The sequence below is a fragment of the Rhodnius prolixus genome, unplaced genomic scaffold, assembly GCF_049639745.1.
Source record: "Rhodnius prolixus isolate KJV_2025 unplaced genomic scaffold, Rpr scaffold_2, whole genome shotgun sequence".
In the NCBI taxonomy this organism is placed as follows: domain Eukaryota; kingdom Metazoa; phylum Arthropoda; class Insecta; order Hemiptera; family Reduviidae; genus Rhodnius; species Rhodnius prolixus.
In genome coordinates this window covers 2,479,969-2,503,084 of record NW_027411592.1, presented here as the reverse complement: position 1 = coordinate 2,503,084, position 23,116 = coordinate 2,479,969, and the positions used below count along the sequence as shown (strand labels likewise).

The 23,116-nt window shown below is 32.9% G+C and overlaps 1 protein-coding gene across 22 annotated transcripts in view; it reads right to left on the bottom strand.

Annotated features, from left to right (window-relative positions):
* Positions 1-2,323: 2,323 nt before the first annotated feature.
* The window catches only part of eIF4G1 (eukaryotic translation initiation factor 4G1), a 115,120-nt gene continuing 94,327 nt past the window's right edge, over positions 2,324-23,116 (bottom strand). For 17 of the 22 annotated variants that reach the window (XM_074120369.1, XM_074120368.1, XM_074120370.1 and 14 more), the window contains 20 exons: positions 20,153-20,562; positions 19,190-19,646; positions 18,399-18,676; positions 17,969-18,241; positions 17,487-17,867; positions 16,472-16,548; positions 15,286-15,445; positions 14,578-14,797; positions 14,271-14,449; positions 13,948-14,182; positions 12,984-13,303; positions 12,716-12,894; positions 12,394-12,473; positions 12,140-12,264; positions 9,934-10,029; positions 9,686-9,829; positions 8,955-9,030; positions 8,704-8,844; positions 7,834-8,047; positions 2,324-6,082 (listed from right to left, as the gene is read on the bottom strand). In XM_074120369.1, the coding sequence (XP_073976470.1) occupies positions 7,845-8,047; positions 8,704-8,844; positions 8,955-9,030; positions 9,686-9,829; positions 9,934-10,029; positions 12,140-12,264; positions 12,394-12,473; positions 12,716-12,894; positions 12,984-13,303; positions 13,948-14,182; positions 14,271-14,449; positions 14,578-14,797; positions 15,286-15,445; positions 16,472-16,548; positions 17,487-17,867; positions 17,969-18,241; positions 18,399-18,676; positions 19,190-19,646; positions 20,153-20,562 (4,034 nt within the window). In that variant the 3' untranslated portion in view covers positions 2,324-6,082; positions 7,834-7,844. The remainder of the gene's footprint in view (positions 6,083-7,833; positions 8,048-8,703; positions 8,845-8,954; positions 9,031-9,685; positions 9,830-9,933; positions 10,030-12,139; positions 12,265-12,393; positions 12,474-12,715; positions 12,895-12,983; positions 13,304-13,947; positions 14,183-14,270; positions 14,450-14,577; positions 14,798-15,285; positions 15,446-16,471; positions 16,549-17,486; positions 17,868-17,968; positions 18,242-18,398; positions 18,677-19,189; positions 19,647-20,152; positions 20,563-23,116) is intronic. The other 5 variants (XM_074120362.1, XM_074120377.1, XM_074120380.1 and 2 more) reach the window with 2 other exon arrangements.

The window sequence follows — 23,116 nt, the reverse complement described above, 5'->3', positions numbered from 1 at the left end:
TACTATTTTATGTAAGTATAAATACAAATGAATTGTTACACTTGCGACATTTTAAGTTGATTTAAAATACAGATCGAGATTGAGAGTTGATTTTGATTGGTAAACGTATTGCATTTGCAATATTTGTTATTAAATTGTCATTATTGGTTTTTTACTGCATTACTACGAGCTAATTTTGAATTCCCTGATTTTATATTAAAAAAATGTTTGCTTTCTTCATACAGTCTGAATGAACACAAACTTCTGTATGGAAGATTGTACTTTGAATTATATGGTTTTTAAAACATCGATTTTATTTATATTTTATTAATTTTATCTTCAAGAAGCACGTCTATTAATTCATAGTGAGACCTATCTGAATATTATGATTTCTAATAAAATAATGTAACCAACAGCTTTTTGTTCTGACAATAACCTGCATACCTTTCTCTGGTTTCCATTGAATTGTGTAAAATTATTTTTGGGAATCTATCAGGTGGACCTGGGTAAGCGTCAATAGTCATCTCTTTATAAAATAGTCACTTTCAAAAGTTTTGATCCAGTTTTTACCACATTACAAACCGATCTTAATGACTTTCACTTCCACATTTAGAGTGCCAATTTAGCCGAGAAAGCGATGTTGAGGAAGGCTGTGTCAAATCTAAAAACGAAGGTTTTTGATGTAATGTCACGGTGCCAGTAAACTTATGGAAGAAATTCTTTTTTCGTAGCTTTTCGTTGATAATAAAGTCCTTCCTGCCCTAAAGTAAAAAAGGTAAATTTACTAATCAATTATTACAATCCGATGAGACAGATTCATTTCAGTACAATAACTTCATACTAATATTAAAAAACAAAATTATGCGTTTTTTTGAAAACAAATAAAAAATACGTTCCGTCACTAAATTACATCTTCAAGTTCAAGCTACTACCGCTAGACTGCATGAGAATGTTATTTTGGCTTGATCAAGGAGCCGTCAAAAACTATTTATTTTTAATTAGAGTCTCCTTTAGTATATTCCCATGTATTTATTTATTCTTTAAGCATTTATTAGAACCGTATCATTTACGCTAAATAAATTAAAAACTAATTTAAATACTATTATTTTTTTTTAATGGTATATAAACACTTATACACACCTGCAAAGGTATCGTAGCTTATTATTTAATACTTATATTTCACTAGGCTCTTCAATGATATAAATCATTTGTTTCATTTATATCTTGAGGTAGACGTCTTTTCACTTCCAAATAGTTTATTAGAGTGTCATTTGGCAGAGAAAGGAATACCGAGCTACGAATTTGTCAAACTTACAAAAAGGTTTTGGTTTGCGTTTTGGATGCAATGAAACTTGAAAGTAATGCACTGGTAAGACAGAAGGGTCCTTCATTTTATGGAACAGTTTTTTTAAAAAAAACAAAAAAAAACGAAGTTTTAAATAGAGTTAACTTCAAGAAATATACTAATCACTTATTCATTTATTCTCGTCCCATGACTAAATCAAAATAAACAATTGAACAGAAGAACTTCGTTCACTTAGAGCGTAATTTGAGTAAAAGTGGAAAGATTTAAAATGTGTGTACTTCATTTTAGCACGATGAGATTTTTCACATACATTATCCAGCCATGAAATGGAGTAATATTTTTACTCAATAGATCTAATTCTTTGCTTTTTGAGTTATTTTAAGTCAAATGTGTTGTTGGTTAGCTTACTTGATTTTAATTTAAATGTTTACTAAATATCCAGAAAACGGTTCCAGTTTGCCATTGATTTCTTTATCGTAATCTGTGGTGCAGTTGTAACTGAAGGATGGCGCTAAAGGAGGTACCACGTCAAATTCTTTTTTTTACGAATAATTAAAAAAAAAAAAAAAAAACACTTGATAGTTAACTCGAACTCAAAATTGCCACAAACTGTTCAACAAAAATAATAAAGAAATAATAATAATAGTAAACAAGCTAAACAAAAACTTATTGAAAAATTACCAGGGTGACCAACTTAAGAGAAAAAAGAATAACAAACAATTATATACATGTTTTTTTTTTTGTTTAATATTTTCTTCAAACTCTTGAACATTTGTTTATCTTTTCAAGGAATTTTAAATTGATAAAAATCCCTTTGAAAAGCATTTAAATTTTTTTTTTTTTTCAATATTTGTTTCTTCTCCTTTATTTTTACCACATTATACATATATAAAGTTTTTTTTTTTTTTTATACACAACCTTAAAAGATTTGCTTTTTCGCGATAAGTCCAACACTTTTTATTTTTTCTTGTTTTTATGAAAAAAAATGAAACAAAAAATGAGAAATAAAAATTCCATTTTTTGAAAATTGTCCATTACTTTTTCTTTTTTTTGCAATAGTTTGCAATTAATTTTTATATATTATTTATAGTTATTTATAATATAGTACAAAGAAAAACAATATATAAAGGAGGAAAATATATATATATATTTTTTTTTTTCATTTTATTCGCGTCACAATAGTTTTTTTAATTTTTTTTAAATAAAGATTTTTATTTATTTATTACTCAAGTTTTACATCATAATCGGTTCTCAAAATATGTCTTCACAATGTAATTTATAACATATGTAAAGTCGCGAGAAATAACCTATGCCCAGACAAGTTTGTTAATCTCAGCGATTTTGTTTTTATACAATCAAATTTAAATATATGTATTTACTATTTATATATTTTTTATTTAATTATATTTATATGTATATATATTTATAATATATACGTTAATATTAAAAAAAAAAAAAGAAGGAAAAATACACATAAACCAATCATCGCGCTCGTATTTTCGCCACTTTTTTTTTTCATGTAATCATATAAATAATTTATACAATATATATATTTTTATATATATAATATGTATATTTTCGCGTACATATGAAAAAAAATAAAGTAATAATTGTCCAATACGTATTTATTTATTTTTTTCTGGCTCTCATTAAAACAAAAGAGTCCTATACACTTTTAACTTGAATTCTTGTATTATAATCAATCGATTCACAAAAGAAAACGAAATAACATCGATATTGAATTCCGTTTTTATTTTTGTTTAAAACAAATTTCTTTCTTAACACACTAGTTTACAATATAAATTATGATTTTCATGAATTTTTTTAAAAGTAAATTCAAAAATATAATAATAATAGCTATCATTCAATAATTTCATTCATTTATAATAATAAAACTTAATAAAATTTAAAATATATTGGTATTTTTTTTTTACGATTTTTCACAAATATTCGTGTATTTTTTTTTTTAGGGATTTTTTGTATTATTTTTTTTTTGTTAAAAAAAAAAAATCACGATTCCCAAAACAATAAGATTTATTATATAATAATATTATAAACAAAAAAAAAAATTGTTACGCCCTGCCCCTCAGCTTAAAATATATATATATTTTTCACTAACATAGTTGATAAAAATCACACCATTAGCCATACAACAAATATTGGTTTTTCCTTTCAAGGGATGTGCTGATAAAAATGATAAATCCCCTATTTGCTTGGTGGAATTGAGAAGGCTTTCTGCTCCAAACCATTACTCAGAATTACGCTGCTGCTAAGAGAAATCCTGCACAAACTCGTGCTTGTGTAGCAGGTCTTCCTGACCACCAAGTTTTTGTCTACGTTGGGAGGATTGATGCCGCCTCCTCTCTCTATATACCATTCTTAGTGGAATTGGAGATTACAACATAAAGACTCTTTTACAACGGCATTGTGATTAATAGATGGGGGGAATTGGTTAGGGGGAAATTGTTCACTTCCAATTTCTAAATTCGGTTCTAAAGAAAATATGTGCTCGAGTTTTTCTTTTTTTTTACTCTAGATAGTGGGATAAGAACAATGGGAAAATTTTGCCATCGAACTCTTAGCTCATGGAATTAGTTGAACCAATACGTGATCAGGTTTTTGGAAAATATTTAGCGTAGAATTCGATGTTCGTGTTATAAACACAGGATAGATCAAACAATCGCAAGAAGGGATGTTTCAGTGTTGGATTGGTAAGCCTGTTTAGTTACTGCATAATGGTGGCCAACATAACCAACACAAGAAAAAATTAGTTAGGGGGCGACAAAAGATTTATAGCCACTTCCATTATCTTTACTACTTTTTTTTAAAAAAATTCTTTAATCAAATAGCAAAGGAGAAATTAAGATACGAATAGAATCTAGGATTTTTACTGAATCCAATTAACAAAAAAAAAAATATATATTTATATATACGCATACAATTGACGATCTTTTTAAAATAATAAACACAAAAAAAAGGTCGCGATTACTTAAATTCCAAATTAATAATAATAATAATCGGTTTTAAAATAAATCATAATAATAATAATAATAATATAAACAATAATAACGATTATTTATTTTTTAAATTATTTACAAAAATGTCTCTCTCACCTTTTTTTCAATACATTATACAAACCAAAATGGTTCGAGAACAACCAAGTGGTGCTGCACACAATCAACCACCACTGGAAAACATCATTCCTGGTCAAAGGGAAATATACAAAAAAATGCTTGTTTTAATCGATATCCTGCACGATTATTTTTTTTAAATCAAATTTCGTATCGATCAGTACACAATATCGATGGTATAATTTTTGTAACTAATCAAGTTCTAATAAAACATCTGTTTTAGAAATAATTTTGCACCGATACTTAAATCGTAATTTAACGGGGGGAAAAAAAAGAATTCTTTACCAAGGATTATGTTGAGTTCAGACTAGGTACAGACAGGCGCATTTTTTTTTTCTTTCTTTTTTTTTTTAGCAATCTTGGGATAAAAGATAAAATAAACGGTTTTTTTTATTAATGAATGCAGAAGAGGATTGCGACTTTTTATACATCCTGGAATATAATAAATTTCTACGAGAAAGTAAATTAGATCTTGGTGATGGGTGAAATATGTCTGGGGAAAAAAAAGGGAATTTTAGGGAATAGCCTCCCACAAGCATTTTGAGAATCAATAATTCACGTTGTGAGGAACGAGAAGAACTGGTGCCGCCTTAAATATCCTTTATTTAAAGATTTGATTTATTAGAAAAAAAAGAAAAAAAAAAAAAGATAGGATCACAAAAACCTAGGTATGGCAAAAAACAATTCTGGAAGGAGTGACCTAACCTAAACTTTGTGAGATTTTCCTAGGAAGGAAGGGAATCTTGTTGTTACCATTAGTTTGCTTTAGAAGAACTCTTTATCCATTTTTATCCAAGAAAAAGTACCAGTATTATGTATTTAATAAAGCGGCTTCACCTCCATCCAATATATATAATTTTTTTTAAAGTATAACAAAAAACTAAAAAGAAAAATAATTAATTTCTATTTATTTTTATTAATTGAAAATAAATTGATTTTATCCCGGTATTTCGTTCATACTGTAGATCGTGTTCCACACTATATTTATAAATCTTACGCCTCGAAAAAGTAATTTTATATATATATATATATATATATATATATATATATGATTTTGTTTAATAATAATATTTTTTATTTATACACTTTTTTTTTATATATATAAAAAGAGAGAGTTCTTTGTATATTTATATATATATATATATTATTTTCAGGATGTAGAACGGCGGTGGTTGATGATATCGCAATTTGGAAGAAGATGGAGTAGAAAACAAAATGAAAAGTTGACAACAGAAAACTTCACTCACAGAGATACGCGCACTTTATCTGTAAAATCTTTTCTTATTTTTTTTTGTTTTTTTAAATGCTTGTAGCTAGCAGGGCCGGATTATTGTTGTTACTGTGATTATCACTGGATGTTGTTGTGGTGGTGGTCGTCGTAGATACAGCAGGATTACTGTTGTTATCATCATCATCATCATCAAGACGTTTTATAATGAGGTGTGGTGGTGGTGGTGGTTGTTGTTGTTGATGTTGATAAGGATGTTGATATAAAACATTATTTCCCTTTCTTGTTGTTGTTGTAGTAGTTATTGCTGCTAATATCTGCGGTTGTTGCTGAGATTGTTGTTGTTGTTGTTGTCCACCGACTACAGTTGCTGCTGCTGCTGTTGTGGTTGTTCCTCCTCCATTGTTGCTATAATATCGCCAACTACCTCGCCAACGTCTATGAAATGGAAATAAATTAAAAATATTACACTGATCAAGCTTTTAACTAATACAAATCATCTTCACACTTGGTCTTCCAATATGCCAAGTCCAATTTTTGTATCTGTATAATTTTAATTTCATTTTTTAAATGCTGCAAAAATTGAGAATGATCAAAATAGCGGTAATGTTAAACATCAAACCAAAGAAAATGGTGAATTTTAAAAACTAAAGTTCTATTAAAAAAGACAGCAATGAAAAATGTTACAGGAATAATGGTGATCTTGTAAGATAATCGATTTATTGTTCCCCAACATCCCCCTAATTAGCATCTCCTAAACAGACTGTCTAGTTCCGCCACAGTATCCTAAAAGTTGAGTTTGAGGTGCTTAAAAATTTTGAAAGAACAGAAAAAAAATCGTCGCAACATATTCATTATAAATTCTTAAAAGTTGTACAACAAATACAATCTTCTAGTACGAACAGAGTATATATTTTCAAAAAAAACTAGTAAAACGACTACTAAATTTGAATTTTTTGGGGAAAAAATGATCAGATAATTCAAATGCACGGTGTGGCTATTAAATAACGAAACTGATGCTGCTGCAAAAGAACTATGCATGCGTCAAAACCTAACGACCAACAGCTGTGCAGCGAAAAGCCTTCCTCTTTCGATTGCAGCGCAACAGGAGTTAGTAGAGAAATCTTTCTGACCGGAACCGTCGTTTGTGTAAAGTGGTGTTAGTTTCGTTTTGCCGAAAACATGATACTACCACATGTAGTACAGCAACGAATTGTCGTGAAATTTCACATCAAAACTTGAGATAAAACCGCTACTGAAACTTGATCTTTTATTAAAAGAAGTTTATGGCGATGAATGTTGAATCACGTGCGCAAGTTTTTGAGTGGTTCAAGCGTTTCCAAGATGGCCGAGAAGACGTCGGAGATGATGACCACCCGGGTCGCCCTTCCACGTCCAAAACGGATGAAAATATCGATTATAATTAATCAACATTACTAGCGTGAGATACTTGCTTAACTCCGTGAAAGAGTAAAGAAAAAAGTCACGGAAAAACAAGTCACGGGGGTTCTCCATCAAGACAACGCGCCGCCGGCTCACACTGCATTGTCTGTCACAAGACGTTTCTAGCCAAGTACAACATCCTAGTTTTAGGGCCCTGACCTGGCCCCATGTGACTTTTATCTGTTCCCCAAAGTCAAATCTGCATTGAAAGAAACACGATTTCAGCAGTCGTTGAAGCTGCGAAAGAAAAAGCAGCACGCGTCATGCAGGAGCTCACAGAAAAATACTTCCAGCACTGTTTCAGAACAATGGTAAATTCGCATGGATTCGCATTTAGGGATAAAGGATGGGTGTATATTGAAGGTGATAATAACTAAATTTGTATAAATTTAAAATAAAATGTTTTACAGCAATAGACTCATTATTTAATAGCCACACCTCGTAATTAGTACTTAGTGCAAAGAGTATAGAAGATTAACTAGAAAATTACACAGAAAAGTAAGAATTTTTGTGAAACATATTACGCTTCAAGTATCACATAGATTTTGTGACTTATTGTCTCTGGTCCCCAGGTGAACGGCCTAACTTTGAAAAATCCTTACCAGAACTTACCTGGCAGTTTCTTTACTTTATTGATAACTTCTTTTTAAGCGCAGATGACTGACGAATCAAAAACGAGCAGAGGTAAAGGGAATTTATAGTAGGAAAGGAAACGTATAAATAAACACAACAAATGTTTTACCTACCTAGTAAAAGATCAGGACGTTGTTTCGTCATCGGTGTCGTCCTGTTCTGACAGAGAGACAAAGAATGATTGCAACGAAGCAAGTGCTACTCCTTTGCCGGCATGTTCTACATCGCATATATGTTCATCCTGAGGTGGATCTTTCCATCGTAGGAACGCATCCCGAGATATCGTGCCGTTTTCATATAATATTTGAAATGTCTCTAGTAAAACACCTGGAAGAAAAAAAAAAATTTTGTTCTAAAGAAATTGCTAAATCGAAGATCCTTGTAATGACCATCAAGGTAATATTCAAATTAGATCAGTTTTGGTAATTTCTTTTTTCAACTCAGTGATCCTTTAGATCAATTCAGAGAGAAGATTAGTCTATAAATCATCATGTTTGTATTTTAGTTAATATTAATTAAAACATATTCAAGAAATGAATACACACTCAACAGCGAAAATTTTTATCCACTCAACAGCTGTATTATTTAATTCTGTATTAAACCCTGCTGCTTGCAAAATTTTACATTTTTTTGGGGGTGTTAAGTAATAACAGAAAAATTGAATTCATTCGCAAAAAAAAAGAAGCCTAAAATCTGTTTACTTTGAGAGGTGGTGGTCCTAGGTAGGATACACGTGTATTGAGACACGTGTCTGCAGCTGTATGGGGGCCGAACTTCTTTCATCAGTTCATACTTGCCCACGTCACCCATTCTTTATCACAAACAAGACGATATTCTAATAAATCTCCCAACCAAATAACATGAGAATATTATTATTATCTTCTAATATTTAGTCGAGTATGTGTATTCATTTTGTAATTAATAAAAGTTCATACCATTTTAAATGAATTAAAATACAAAAATAAATAAAATAAAGTACTCACTAGGTGCTTGCACGAGTTCATTAACTAGCAGATTTTGAATAGAATATAAGCAAGCCAATTCTCTACCTTCATCGTTGTCAACGAATTTCTTAATTAATTTTTCATTTTTTAATAATTTCGAACCAGAAAACTTATCTCCTTCTGTAAATAAAAAAATAATTACAAATTAAATCAATAACCAATCAATCAGATAACTAAATTAATCTATTTATTTAAATAAACAAGTCTTGATGATGTTCAGTAAAACTTACTTAAAGAAGCTCTAATTACGGCTCTGGTTAACGCTTTTATAAAATCATTCTCTTTAGTCTTTTCTCCTACGTTCGCCTGTTGGGACAATAATTAAGATAATTTACTTTTTTTTTTAACATAAATAAGTAAAACAAAAAATATGCACAGAAATTACGTCATGGAAAAGAGTAATGACATCCAAGATGGCAAACCAAGTCATAAATTATGTTAGTTTCATTTTTTTTACGTCATGGAAAAGAGTAATGACATCAGATGGCAACCAAATAATAAAGTTTCATTTTTTTTACGTCATGGAAAGGAGTAATGACATCAGATGGCAAACCAAGTCATAAATTATGTTAGTTTCATTATTTACCTCTATTATCAAAGTATTATTATTATTTGATTTATTTTTTTAAATTTCAATTATAGAAATAAAAACAAAGATAATAATTGGAAAAAACAAAAAATTGATAAAAATAAAAGTGAACAATGATTACATAAGCTAATACCATTCTCAAATTCAATAAATATCGATGGATACAGATCGATCCAGAACAGTCTCGAAAAAAAACTTGATTAAAAACAAGTCTCTTCAGGAAAGATTAGTTGGGGGAGATGGGACAGAGAAGAGGAAAAGTTTTGGTACGAAGTATTTATACAATATTTAACCTGAGATACCCTTGGGAATGAATCAGACACGGACAAAATAGTTGTATTTGTTAGATCAAAAGATATCGCTTTCACTTACGTTGAGCCAATCGCCGATATGATCGAGGACTTTATCGTTGTCCTTAAATAAAAAGGAAAGTATTTTTTCTTCAACCATGACAGGAGTTAAAGAGGCATCCACAACCCCTTGTACTTCTCCATTGCCCATTATAAAACCTAAATTCTAAAATAATTAAAAAAAAAAAAACATAATAAATAAGTATTCATATACTATATACTTAACAATAAAATATAGAATAATAATAAGATTCTTGTTCTTATACTAACATTTTCATTTATAAATTTATCTACGTCCTCTTCGGGGACGAAATCTTTCATTTGGACCCTCGACGATTCCCACAGTGTCCTGATCCATCCAGGACCCTAAAGGAAAAAACAATTAAAAATGTTTTATTTTAACGAAAATTAACTCTACAACAGAAAAAAACAAAAATTACGAATTTTTTAAACAATCAAGCGTGTCGGTGATGTCCATTAATTTTTAATTTTTTTTTCTAAAACAAATTAATCCACATTTAAAATCACGAACAATTCAAATCCGCCAAAAAAAAAACGTTACTCTCAGTTGAGCACTTTATAACTCTCCAACATTTGTCACAATACATCTTCACTAACCTAAATATATGATTTATTAAATTAAAACAAAGATAACCTGAGCAACAAAACATCGATTATGTAGTATCGATAAATAGAAAGACGTAGCTGGAAATATGACAATAAATCGAATTTTAACAGCTGTGAGACTTTCTTTGGTTTCTATCAAAAAGTCCATTTGGCCAACTAAGGTTAAATTTAAAAAAGAACTATCTGTTATTTATCGAGTTAAAATAATCATTTTTTCCATTTAAAATATTGTATATCTCAGGAAATGCAATAGAATAGTTTTCTAAGGATAAATAAAATAACCTGAATTCCTTAAATTAAATGTTTTTCTAGATATTTCAATTTGACAAGAATTAAGATTTAGTTCTTGCGAGAGGGGAGCCTAGTTACTAGTTTTTTTTTTTTTTTTTTTTTTTGGCGCATCAACAGCTGAGGTCATTAGCGCCCGGAGCTTTTTCCAGTGCACTGCCGGCCTCCGGACAGTGTTCTCTCGTTACAGACAACACTGTCCATCACCGGACAGTGAGCTGTAAGAAGCTCCTAGGAAGAGAAAATCTAAGGGTCAGCTGCTGGATTCGAACCCGGGACCTCCGCGTGGGAGTCCAGTATGCTAACCTCATAGCTAATCCCTTCCCTACCCTAGTTACTAGTAATTTTGTTTTTATTCTCATCAATTATTTTTAATTTCAATCTTATATTTCAGTGTAAAAATTTGAAAAGTTATTTTAGTTATTATTTTAAGTTTAATTATTCAGGCAAAATCTTTCATTTACATATATAACATTACTTTTGAATTTAATTTTCTGTTTGTGTATATATTTAAATTAATCTAAAAATTTGTGGATTATATGCTTGTGTTCTATTTTTATTGGTAATAAAGGTTTTTTTTCTTTTTTTTTTTTTCTATGATTTAAGGCGCGTCAACATCTAAGGTTATTGGCGCCCGGAGCTTTTTTCAGTGCACTGCCGGCCTCCGGACAGTGTTCTCTCGTTACAGACAACACTGTCCATCACCGTACAGTAAGCTGTAAGAAGCTCCTAGGAAGAGAAAATCTAAGGATCAGCAGCTGGATTCGAACCCGGGACCTCCGCGTGGAAGTCCAGTACGCCTAACCGCATAGCTAATCCCTTCCCTATTTTTTTTTTTATTTTTTTTTTTTGGCGCATCAACAGCTGAGGTCATTAGCGCCCGGAGCTTTTTCCAGTGCACTGCCGGCCTTCGGACAGTGTTCTCTCGTTACAGACAACACTGTCCATCACCGGACAGTGAGCTGTAAGAAGCTCCTAGGAAGAGAAAATCTAAGGTTCAGCTGCTGGATTCAAACCCGGGACCTCCGCGTGGGAGTCCAGTATGCTAACCTCATAGCTAATCCCTTCCCTTCCCCTTCCCTATTATTATTATCATCTTGCGAGAGGGGCACCTTTTGCAAGTTTCTTAGGGCTTGTTTAGGGACAAGGTTTTTTTTTTTTTAAATCATTTAAGCCTCCTCAATGGGACCATGAGCGTTCCGATATTATTGTATAGTCCAATCAATACAACAATAAATAAGAAAGTGACAAAGTGTTGGCTTCTCTACAGATCCCAGCTGCTAATTGTTGTAAAGCCTTTATTTTAAAATCATAGTTCGGAGTATGGCCTCCGTATTTCACGATTTAATTCACATTCATTTTAAAAATTGTTTAAATCAACACAGACGGTTAAAAATTGTCTGAGTACTGTTATTCAGAGAAGTGAATCTCAAATATTTAGTGTTAAAAAAGAGATTTAAGTACAATCATGGCCATTTTTATATGAACTGTAGAGATTGATTCAGAAAAATAGTTAAGAAAAGAACGTATCTTTGTATTTTTTCCCCAATTTGATTCTTACCTTATCTTTAATTAATATGCGAATAATTTCAGCTAATGCCGTAGCAAATCCTTTAGAAGGCCTCACTTGATCTGCTGTACTTCTTAGGTCAGCAAAGCTAAATACTTCTTGAGCAATCACAGGCCCTGTATGAATCAAGCACAAATTAAAGTTTTACTGTTTTAAAGTAGAACAGTTTAAAAATAAAATATATATGGTAAGTTTAACAAGCGAACTTGCTGTATAAGAATAACTGTACATGGCATTATACTAACCTAATAGCTCTCCGATATACTTCCACACGTGAGGTATATCCACTTTGTAGTCATCACCCATTTCGACTACAAACGCAAACCTGGCAACAATAATTACGGTCATGAAATATAATTTATTATTATAATTTTTAAGATGTTTTATACAAAAAACCTGTTCATGCAACGACTAAAATCTCAATGAATACAGTTCTATAAAATTATGTTACTTCTCGCTGAGATGCAAGGTTATCCTTTTTCGCATGAGATTTCAATCAAAGTGGATTTTCTTTTTACCGATCAAGAAAAAGTGAAAAAAATAAAAACAAAATTAAAAACTTCTTACTCTTTAATTAATTCCTGATGAGGTAAAACATTTTCTTGAACAAGCACAGCCATTAGATGACCAGTTCTCGGCCTTGCAATCACTTTTCTATGATCTAGTACTAAATTAAGAGCCGATCTTAAGAACAATACTAAATTGGGCACGCCGACGAAAGTATCTTGTACAGTTTGTACTGTTTCCTATTTAAAAACAAAAACAAATTATTTAAAATTTCTAGATTCCCCCGATTCTGGTCTCCTTATAAGCTACTCTAACAAGGAGAACTAACCTGAATATTATTGTTATCCAACCATTCCATGATGATGGTCTTGGTTTTTCTTTCAGCCTCATCTTCAGACATGAGCGGCGCACTTGGTGTGACTACAGCCGCCGGAGGTGGTACAGGCGAAGGTTGACTACTACTGACGCTGCCTACTGAGGGCATGCCAATGCTACTGCTGCTGCTGACATTAGTGCCACTAAGGGAGCCGCCTCCGCTTCTAAGACGTGAACTCTCCCTGGACGGTGGCCCGCTTCCTGCTCGACCGCCAGCTCCTCCAACATTGCCGCTACTACTGCTCACATTGCTGCGCCCGCTATCCAACATTACTAGTGGACAAAACAGGATCCAACAATTAGTGTGGCAAGCCAAAATGTAATAGCAATATTGGATCATTATTTATACTAGTGAGATCTTAAGAAGGAAGGAAAGATCTATTGTTCTTCGCTACAACCAAAAACCTCTACCTCTTTCTGCAGAGGATCTTTATTTATTTTTTTTTAATTTATTTAGTAATTTACAATCTGTATACATCGTATACAATAAGTAAATATGAAGAGTATGATGAACTGGTGCGGGAGGAGAGCAGGAAGAGAGAAGCTACCCAACGGTAGCACTCTCTATATGGGAGAGGAGAATCTGAGGAGAGAGAAGAGATAGGAGCATAATGACGTTTAGGCCTTTAGACCTCAAGGAAGTCGCGGGGCCACTGGCGATTCAGTCGGCGAGGAGTATTAGGGATGTCAGCGGAAGCGAGAGACAGTACAAGAGGATTAGAGCTAGTCGAGACAGTGGTATGGAATTTTTGATATTTTGTCTTGGCGAGTTGATCTATGAAGGGAATGTTGAGGCGGATGTGAATGTAGAGTGTGGTTAGTCACCGTAGATAGGAGCGTCAGCTATCTGTCGGATCTTAAATCAGTAACATGCATGGGGACCACCAAGTTTTGACAAAAATAACTAGCTCATTTACCTTCTTTAAGTGCAGCAAAAGCACGATCTTTTTCTAAAGACGGTGACGGAGTCACTCCTTTTCTATTCATAATTGATGACATGGTTGGTTTCCTATCCTCCTGATCTTGCCTACTTAAAGGTGCAAACTTATTATTAACATGAACTTGAGGATTGCTGGCCTTCTTAGTGCCGGCACCAGTAATCCATTGACCCCATTGATTGCTAGATCCTAAACTCATCGAACCATCTATTTCCTAGAGAAGTAAACAAACATTTATGAACATTAAATTTAATTTATATTAACGGAATATTAGAATAATAATTAAAAAAAACGATTTTTACCTTGAAAGGTTGTAATTTTGATGGTTCTACGGAATAACTATTCTTGGTGAAGTTCTTGGTGGATCCTACCGGATGCCAGCCGTCTTCATTCTGACCGCCTCCTCGCTGGCGACCTCTTCGGTCGTCACGATTATCGTGACGACCACCTCCACCGCCTCCTCCGCCACTTCTACCACTTCCTGAAATATGACAATTCTCTTTCTAGAAGTTATCTAATACAACTGCCAATCTCCATTTTTTTCATTGCTCACATATGCACAAATTATTTGCCTTCTAGAGAAATGTAAGTTTTTAGTAAATACTTCACCTTGTGAAGAAAGCAACGCTGATTCCAACATTGTCTCCCTTTCTGCATCTTTATGAATCTGTTCAATAGTTTTAGGATTATTCTCATCACGACGAGGTACCCAATTCTTAAGACGTAATTCAATTACATCTTGTAACATGAATCGGATACGTGACGAGACTAGCGAATCCGGACCTTTCTGCGACAGTTTCAACATCTTTTGGAAATACTGATCGAATTCCTATAGAAAAAAAGAGGGAAAGTTGAAAAATTATGATTATTATCTCACCAGGCGGCAGTTTTTTTTTAAATCAATGATTAAAATACAAGATCATAATGTTCGCAAGGGCAAAATCAAGAAACAAGTAACTTTAAATCATCTTTGAGGACTTACACTGACGGAAAATGAAAAAAAAAAAGTTAAAAAAAAACTTGTTTAAAAGTGCACCATACTTTTTCTTTACGCAAATTTTCATGATTGTAGATTAGATCAGATCTGGCCTCCGTTTTAGAAGACAAAGGTCTCGAAAGTTGCATGCTAACGGATGGGATTGTAATCAAAAAGGTAATGGGGTGCTTTCTTTAAGCTCAGTTTATACGTGAAAATGAATTAAAAAAAAAAAAATCTAATGAAACTCTAGCACATTTTCTCTTATAGTTAATTTCACAACCTTTTTTTTTAGCCCATGCCTATTTATTATTATTTATTTTAAATTAAAATTTACTTACTTTCTTATCAGATAACAGTTCAAGCTCTTTACCAATAGTCGTCAATAATTTGCATAGACATTCCAAAGATTCTTCGTCTATTTTATCTAACAATACATTTATACACCCATGCATAATTTTGTTTGTCAACATTTTCAGTTTATACAATTCGCCAATAAATCTGTAAAAAAATAAATAAATAAAAAAATGTAGTAACAATACGTAAATTAAAAATTAAGATTTTAATAAGTAATAACATTTAACAAGGCTACAGAAAACGCGATCCAAATTCGGTTAATAACTTTGCGAATATATTTTTTGATAAAGAATATCCCATAAGTTCGAAATTTTATGCTACTCCTTGAATGCACTCTATCAAAAGCAGAACTTTGGACATGCTGAACCAGCAGTGAGTATGGAGCACTAGTTTCCACAGTTAACCCGGGTAATTCTAAGTGGGTATTCAGGACTGCGCGACTGCTAAAATACCTTAACTAGATCCAATGCCCGTGCCTTTGCGTACTTAATACCTCTGGTATGACGATTACAAAACTTCCGCTTTTGAATGGTAGATAATGATCTTATCCTCCACTATGAGAAAGAGAGGGAGGAACAAAAATTCTGGTGTGCCCACTCTCAAGACTGCAAGCTGAAACGGATTTAACTAAGCTAGATTTTTATTAAGAACTCGAATTTTCACTATTCACATTTAATTTTTAACTAAAATTATATAGTTTGTAGATAACTATCTATCTTACACTGAAATGAAAATTTAAAGAGAAAAAACCCAAACTTCTCCCCAGGAATGCTTTAACTCGAATTTGGTTAGAAAAGAGAATTAGATAATAGTTGATCTCTAATCATGTGTGACGTAAATAAAATCTCGATAAAATTTCAAAAAGGGAGAGAGTAAAATCAATTCAGTTATCCGATTCACTCAACGATTATCCCCCGTTGAGAGAATCGATCTTTAAGAAAATTACACTCGGGACCATCGAACACCAATCCAATTACATCCAATTTAAAAATTTTAAAGTTTCGGCCTGCTGAGAGTTTAGTTTCGAAACATACTCGCAGAAAGAACCACCTTATTCTAAAAAAAATAAACCTTTTGACTCCTGGCAGCAAAAATTCTTAATTAAACTTTTTTCTTTTTTTTTTTGGTCAAGCTCGTGCAAGTAAGCAAAAGGCCCCTTCCTTTTCTTACCTTACTAAGCCGACTTTCTTAATTCTAATTCGTCTTTCTTCTTCTTCTAACAGTAACTTGAGTTCTTTCTTCTTTTCCTAAAATATTTACAACATAAATATCAAAATTAAACATCATTATCAAAATCAGTTTTCGCAAAACAATTAAGGCCTTTAAGTTCAACTAAACTGCCATTATTTATTACATTCCATCAATCATTGCCTACAATTACGTTTTCTCTTCGTGTGGAGGGGGAGTATGCAGGTCATATGGGAAAAGTTCAAATAACTATTTAGTCTATTTCTTCACATATTTTATTTAAGGCACTTCCAACATCTGAGGTGACTGCTGCCTGGAACGTTTGGTGGCCTGCCGCCAGCCTCCGAACAGTGTTCTCTAGTCTTTCTAGACTATCACCCCCAGGGAAGTGAGCTATAAGTAGGCTTACCATACGTTCCGGTTTGACCGGGATGGTCCCGGTTTGAGATCCCTGTCCCGGCGTCCCGGTCAAATTTGATCAACACCGAGACCCTGGCCGATCGTTTCTCCGCGCCCATTTTTATTAATAAGTTTTCAGTTCTTAATAATTTTGATTGCATTTCAAATATGAAAAACACAAATTAAGCGAAAAGCAAAACGAAAATGAGCCTCTTCTTCCTCTGCGTCCCGGTTTGGCTCTTCGTAATTATGGTAAGCCTAGCTATAAGTAGCTCCTAGTAAGAGAAAATCTTAGGGCCAAATCTTGGATCCCGGGATCACTCGCATGGGTATCCAATAACTAATCTCTTCTGCGTAAGTATTATTTTACTGAACTTTTAAACCACCCTGTTCAAATTAATGCCACTTAATTCGAAATAATTATATCCATTTTAAGGTAAATTAAAAAAATTTGTATCACGAATAGCTTTAACTTAGTGAAGCAGTTAGGAATTTAGTATTAATTTCAAACCCAAAAATCATTTGGCTTTTTCATTTCATTTTAAGGCTTAAATGTTTTGCAAAAGTTTTATTTACTTATTATATTTCTTTTACTCACAGAATCTGTACATTCGTCAATCTCCTTAGTTCTCGCTTCAATGTTTCCAGCATCTTTTTTATTTTTCTCAAACTCTTCTTGACATTTTGTCAGCAACAATTTCCTAAACGATGCAGAATGTTGTTGCTGTTGTTGTTGATCTCCTTGTTGTTCTTGTGGTTGCTGTTGTTGTGGCATCTTATTTAATGAAAGACGACGACACAGTTCAGCATACTCTTTAGAAAAGGAAGGCTCATCGACGGCTTTGGAAAACACTAGATGTACAACTTTTGTCAGCCTATCGTTAGTATCTATAGGTAAGGCAAGTACATGATTCAATAATGTTTCGAATTTCTGTGGCGTCAATTTATTCAATATACCACGCACAGACTTCAATAGTTTCTGGAAAAAAAGAAGAAGAAGAAAATATTGGATATCATCGTTTTTTTTAAAAAAAAAATTAAAATAGAAATGCGTATCTAGTATAGTCAGTCAGCACTCACTTCAGTCTTCAGTTCTTCATCGGACTTATCTTTATTATCTTGATTCCTGGCCGGTTTCCAAGAATTAGCAGTCTTGTGTAGCTGCGGCTCTTCGCCTCGATAGGGTGTCATCGGACCACCAAACGAGCCACCACCTTTCATCATGCGATCTCGGTCGCGCATGGATCCACTCATTGAGCCGCCTCCACCCATTCGGGGCCCACCACCTCCGCCGCCAGTTCCTCGACCTCCTTTAGAGGATATCAACTGTGAATACGGTAGTGGATTGGAGAACTAAAATAGACAAATATAAATAAATAAATAAATTAATAAATAAAAATACAATTTTCTTCTCAAATGAACAAATCTCAGTTTAAATCTTTTAAAAAATCCCCTATTTATTAAAAACTAAAGTTACTCTTAGCATAAAATTTATGGAAATCACACTTACACCACCTCCTCTTTGGCTTTGCGAACTTCTCATAAACGTGGGCACAGCGTTATCGCCTCGATTACCTAAAGACATACTGTTAGAAGCGTGCACATTTCTCCTATTATTATTATTGTTGTTATTATTGCTGCTAATGGCGTCGTGCGGTTTATCTCTATATACGTCCGGATCTATATGATTGTCCGGTTTTCTTGTAGATAATGGATTTTTTCTCACTTCTAATAGGAAATCACGATCGTAAACTTTTTTACCATCTGTGTTCAACGGACTCCACTGACCTATAAAAAAAAAGATACAATGTTATTAACGTGCTAAAGATAAAAATGGATAAAGAAGAATACATCAAGTTACTTTAAGAACTACGTTGGGGTAAATAAGTTTATATCCAGAACTTTGAATAAAGGAAAACGTTTTTGATTTTTTTTCTTTCCATCTTCTTTTTCAAGAAGGTCCCTTTTTCAAAGGGCCAAAGGCTTCGCCCAATTCCTTCCCCAACTCTTTAAATTGTACTATTCAAATTGTGCACTCGACATCAATTCTTCGCAAACATTCCAGATGCCCAGCAAAATAAAATCTACACTACAGAGCAGAGGTTTCTTTTGATAATTATCATTTACTTCTTCCGCCTCTCTAAGAATCATCTTTTCCCAGGAGAGGGAGTTTCAAATTAAAGAAAATTCTTGTACACTTTTTCAGGATACGAAACCTCAGAATGTTTATTTTATTTATTGTTTTCCCTCCTTTATTGATGGCTTTACTATTAAATTGCTAAAAAAAAATAAAATACATACCTTCCTTATAGTTGTAGAGAAGCTGTGGAGGATGCGACCTTTCAATAGTCATCGTCTCTATAACGGTGCCAGCACCACTTTGCGGACTATCACTATTCGTGCTCATTTGCAATAAATCATCATCACCACTCTTGGCATTATTATTTTCCGTCGCACCAATATTTCTGCTATTATTGTTATTATTATTAATATTGTTATTATTTATATTATTATTATTTAATAGCGCCGATACTTTTGTATTTTCTTGATTTTTTGCCGCAACCATAGCTTCTATACTACTAGAATCAGAATCATCTGACATCGGGGTGGTAGTAGCCGCGGAGGATATCGTCGTCTGTACGAGAGGGGGTACGTTTGTGGAGGATACGGAGCTTGTGGCCGAAACTACCGGTGCTGAAGTGGTTGACGTTGTCGAGGTTACGGAGGAGGTTATCGTTTCTGATGAATCTCGTTCATCCTAAAAAAAAAATAAAGAAATAATTAAAAAACATTTGAATTTTAAAAACTATTTTATAGAATCAAAAGAAAAGAATTGCATATTTATTAAAACTAGAGGATGACAGAAAGATCTAGATTATACTGCCGCACTGGTCCACTAATCAAGAGGTAGTTCCAATCTATTGCTCGCCACTATCCGGGAAAACTTAGTATCAGTAGTGGTAATCAATTCATACTGAATTAACAAATTAGTGTTTTCACCCTAGAGGCATATTATTTGGGATAATATTAGCGTTACTCTCAGGAAATGGTAGACTTATTATCATCAAAGGAAGCTACCAACAATGGGAGTATAAATAGCTTGTCACCTCTATTCCTAAAACGTGCATAGAGGACCGGGATGAGTAGTAAGCTTTCTTCCCTGGCACCATTAGAAAGGCACAAAACATGTTCTTGGTGGGGTAAGTATATAAAAATGCAATATGTCACACCTCCCTCGTAACAAATCCCGGGAAAAAAACCTACCTGAACTTGTTTAGAAGAAAGCGAAGGAATCGCAGGTATTCTCTTTTCTAAAGGCGGTGTTTGTTGAGAAGATTGTTGTTGGGTATGTGATGAGGATATAGAAGAAGTAGGAACGGAAGTACTAGTAGTAGTAGTGGTGGAGGTTGCTGTAGAAGATGCAGGAGCGATCGTCGTTTCCTGTATCACAGTGGTTACGGTAACGGTTGCCGTACAATTTGTAGTACTGAAGGCGGGCACCTCAACACTAATTGCTGTAGGAGCGGCACCAGCCGGGGGCGGCGCTGCTGGCTGGCTCACGTGCTCCACGAAAGCATCCATGTCCGTGCCTTCTTTTTCAACGCCTTTCCTGTTTATGTCTTTCTTCTTAAATAGTTTACTCTGTTTTTGCCGCTGCTGGGCTTTGCTACCTACTGAAAAAGAAACAGAAAAGAAAAAAAAACTCATTACACCTTCAAATTCTTCAAAGAAATCATTTTATAAATACTCATTCTTATTCTTAGGACACGTCAACTAATAGTCAGCAAAAAAATAATTGAATGAACCAGAATTTCAAAATTATTTTGCTATTATAAACCCAGTAACCCTTAAAAAGGTTTTAAAGCCTTCTTGTTTAAGTCTTGTTGCCACCGCCATGAGCTCGAGTTGCTCCATGTTTGTGTAAAGATGTCGACACTTTGAAATCGTCTATATCGAACTCTTGACGTTCCTCGTCAAAAAAAAACACTTCTTAGCGCCCCCCCGCTTGTACACCACCAGAAGAAGCTCTTTGGTTCTAATTCCAAATTTTTTTGTGGTTAATATTAATTATTTACAATAAAAATAAAGAAAAGTGCCGCAACAATTATTATAAAGGAAAACTAACTCGCAACACTGTCCTAAATACTGGGGCTTTCGAAACGGTACCACACCATTAGCCACATTCATCGAACAACAACAAAGCACATTCTTGTTCATGCATTTACCCGAACATTTCGCCGAAAAGTTACGAGCTGCCCTCCATATCGACTATTTAAAGTTCCTACGAGTACGACTGCAGAGAAGTTCAGATGAGAATTGGGAAGATTAAGAGAAGAATATAGGATGGATCTTTCATGGACCATTGTTCTATGTAAATATTTTAGCTTTTATTTTGACAGAATTTGCAATCTGTATTTTGGGAAGTGGAGCAGAAACTAACAACATCTCAGCCCTTTTGTTGTTAAAAGTATGCCTTGTTAGTAAGTAAGGGTAAGTCTTTCTGAACATTTACCTAAAGTAAAAAAGGAAGTGTTGGAAATGTAGAGGGAAACCAAAAAACTTAGGATTCAAGATTCGCGAGGAATCGGTCCAAATAAAAAACAACTCCTCTTCTTGCCAACACGTTTCGACAAATATATTGTCCTCTTCAGGACCTCTGTATATTACAAAATACACAAAAACAAACAATTCAGTAACAGTAATAACAGTTCAGTAATGTTACTAAATTGTTTTGTATTTGTGTATTTGTAATATCCAGAGGCCCCAGAAGAAGACAATATATTTGTCGAAACGTGTTGGCAAGAAGACGAGTTGTAGTTTCTATTTGGACCGATTCCTTGGCCAGCCAATCTTGAATCCTTAGTTCAATAATTTACGGTCACGAAACCTAAGATATTCCATATTAGAAACCAAAAAAAGTTGTCCAACTCTCAAGAAAATAGATGAAAAAACAAATTTCTTAATCATAAAATATTGTTTTATGTTTTTTCAAATAAGATTACCTGGCATTATTATTATTATTATTGTTATTTATTATTATTATTATTATTTTTTAAGTAACTATCAGAAGGAATTCAGTGATGCTGCGTTTCTAGTGTTCCCAATGATGATCTTCAACAACACAGTAGTTTTCCAAAATATTGTCGCTTCATCCATCATCATCACTTTTGCTGATTTTTTTATTGGCTCCTTTTCTTTTTATAATATAGAATTTAGCACACACATTTTTTAAACTTTTCGTCCACTAATTATTTATTGTTGTTTTTTCTTTTTTTTTTTTTTTTTTCTAAAGTTTAATTACAAAGCTATGGATACAAAAAAAAAAAAAATACAAAGAAGTATAAAAAAAACCTCCTAAGAATCCTAATATATAAAAATATATATAAAAAAAAATTACCACACAAATTAATGATGAAAATAAATGAAAAAAAAGATAAAAATTAATCCAAAAAATATTTTCAGAAAAGAAAACCTTTAAAGTTTCAATTTTTGTTTTTTTTTAAATTAATAATACTTTTAATAAAATTTTAAAGAAAGAGAAGAAAATTAACAATAAATTACAGTTTAAAAGACTACTTCATGGTAATAAAAAATAATATGGCGGTTTATAAATTAATAAATTTAGACTTTTTTTTTAAATAAAAAAATTTAAAACATACAACATATGTTTCGTATGTAAGAATACATATGATAAATATAAAAAATTACGATGTGTTAAAGATGCACGAATAGAAACTGGTATTTAGTGTTTGTTCTGATAAGTTTCAATTATATTTATCTTTTATTTATTTTCATTATTTATTTATTTTTTTTAATAAGGTCTAACTGGAATAAGAAGGGTTATAATTTTTTGTGAAATTTTATCTCTTTCACAGTTTTTCGAACAAAAATTTTTAATTAAGGTAATTGTTTAGAAAGACTGGGTTTTCCCCTGTAATGAATTACGGCGCGTCAACATCGTAGTAAGGTTATTTGGCGCCCGGAGCTTTTTTCAGCGGCCTCCGGACAGTGAGCTGTAAGAAGCTCCTAGGAAGAGAAAATCTAAGAGGGTCAGCAGCAGCTGGATTCGTAACCCGGGACCTGGGCGTGGGTAATACAATACACTAACCGCGTATTATTATTATTATTTTTTTTTTATGATTTAAGGCGCGTCAACATCTAAGGGGTTATTGGCGCCCGGAGCTTTTTCCAGAGCACTGCCGGCCTCCGGACACTGTTCTCTCGTTA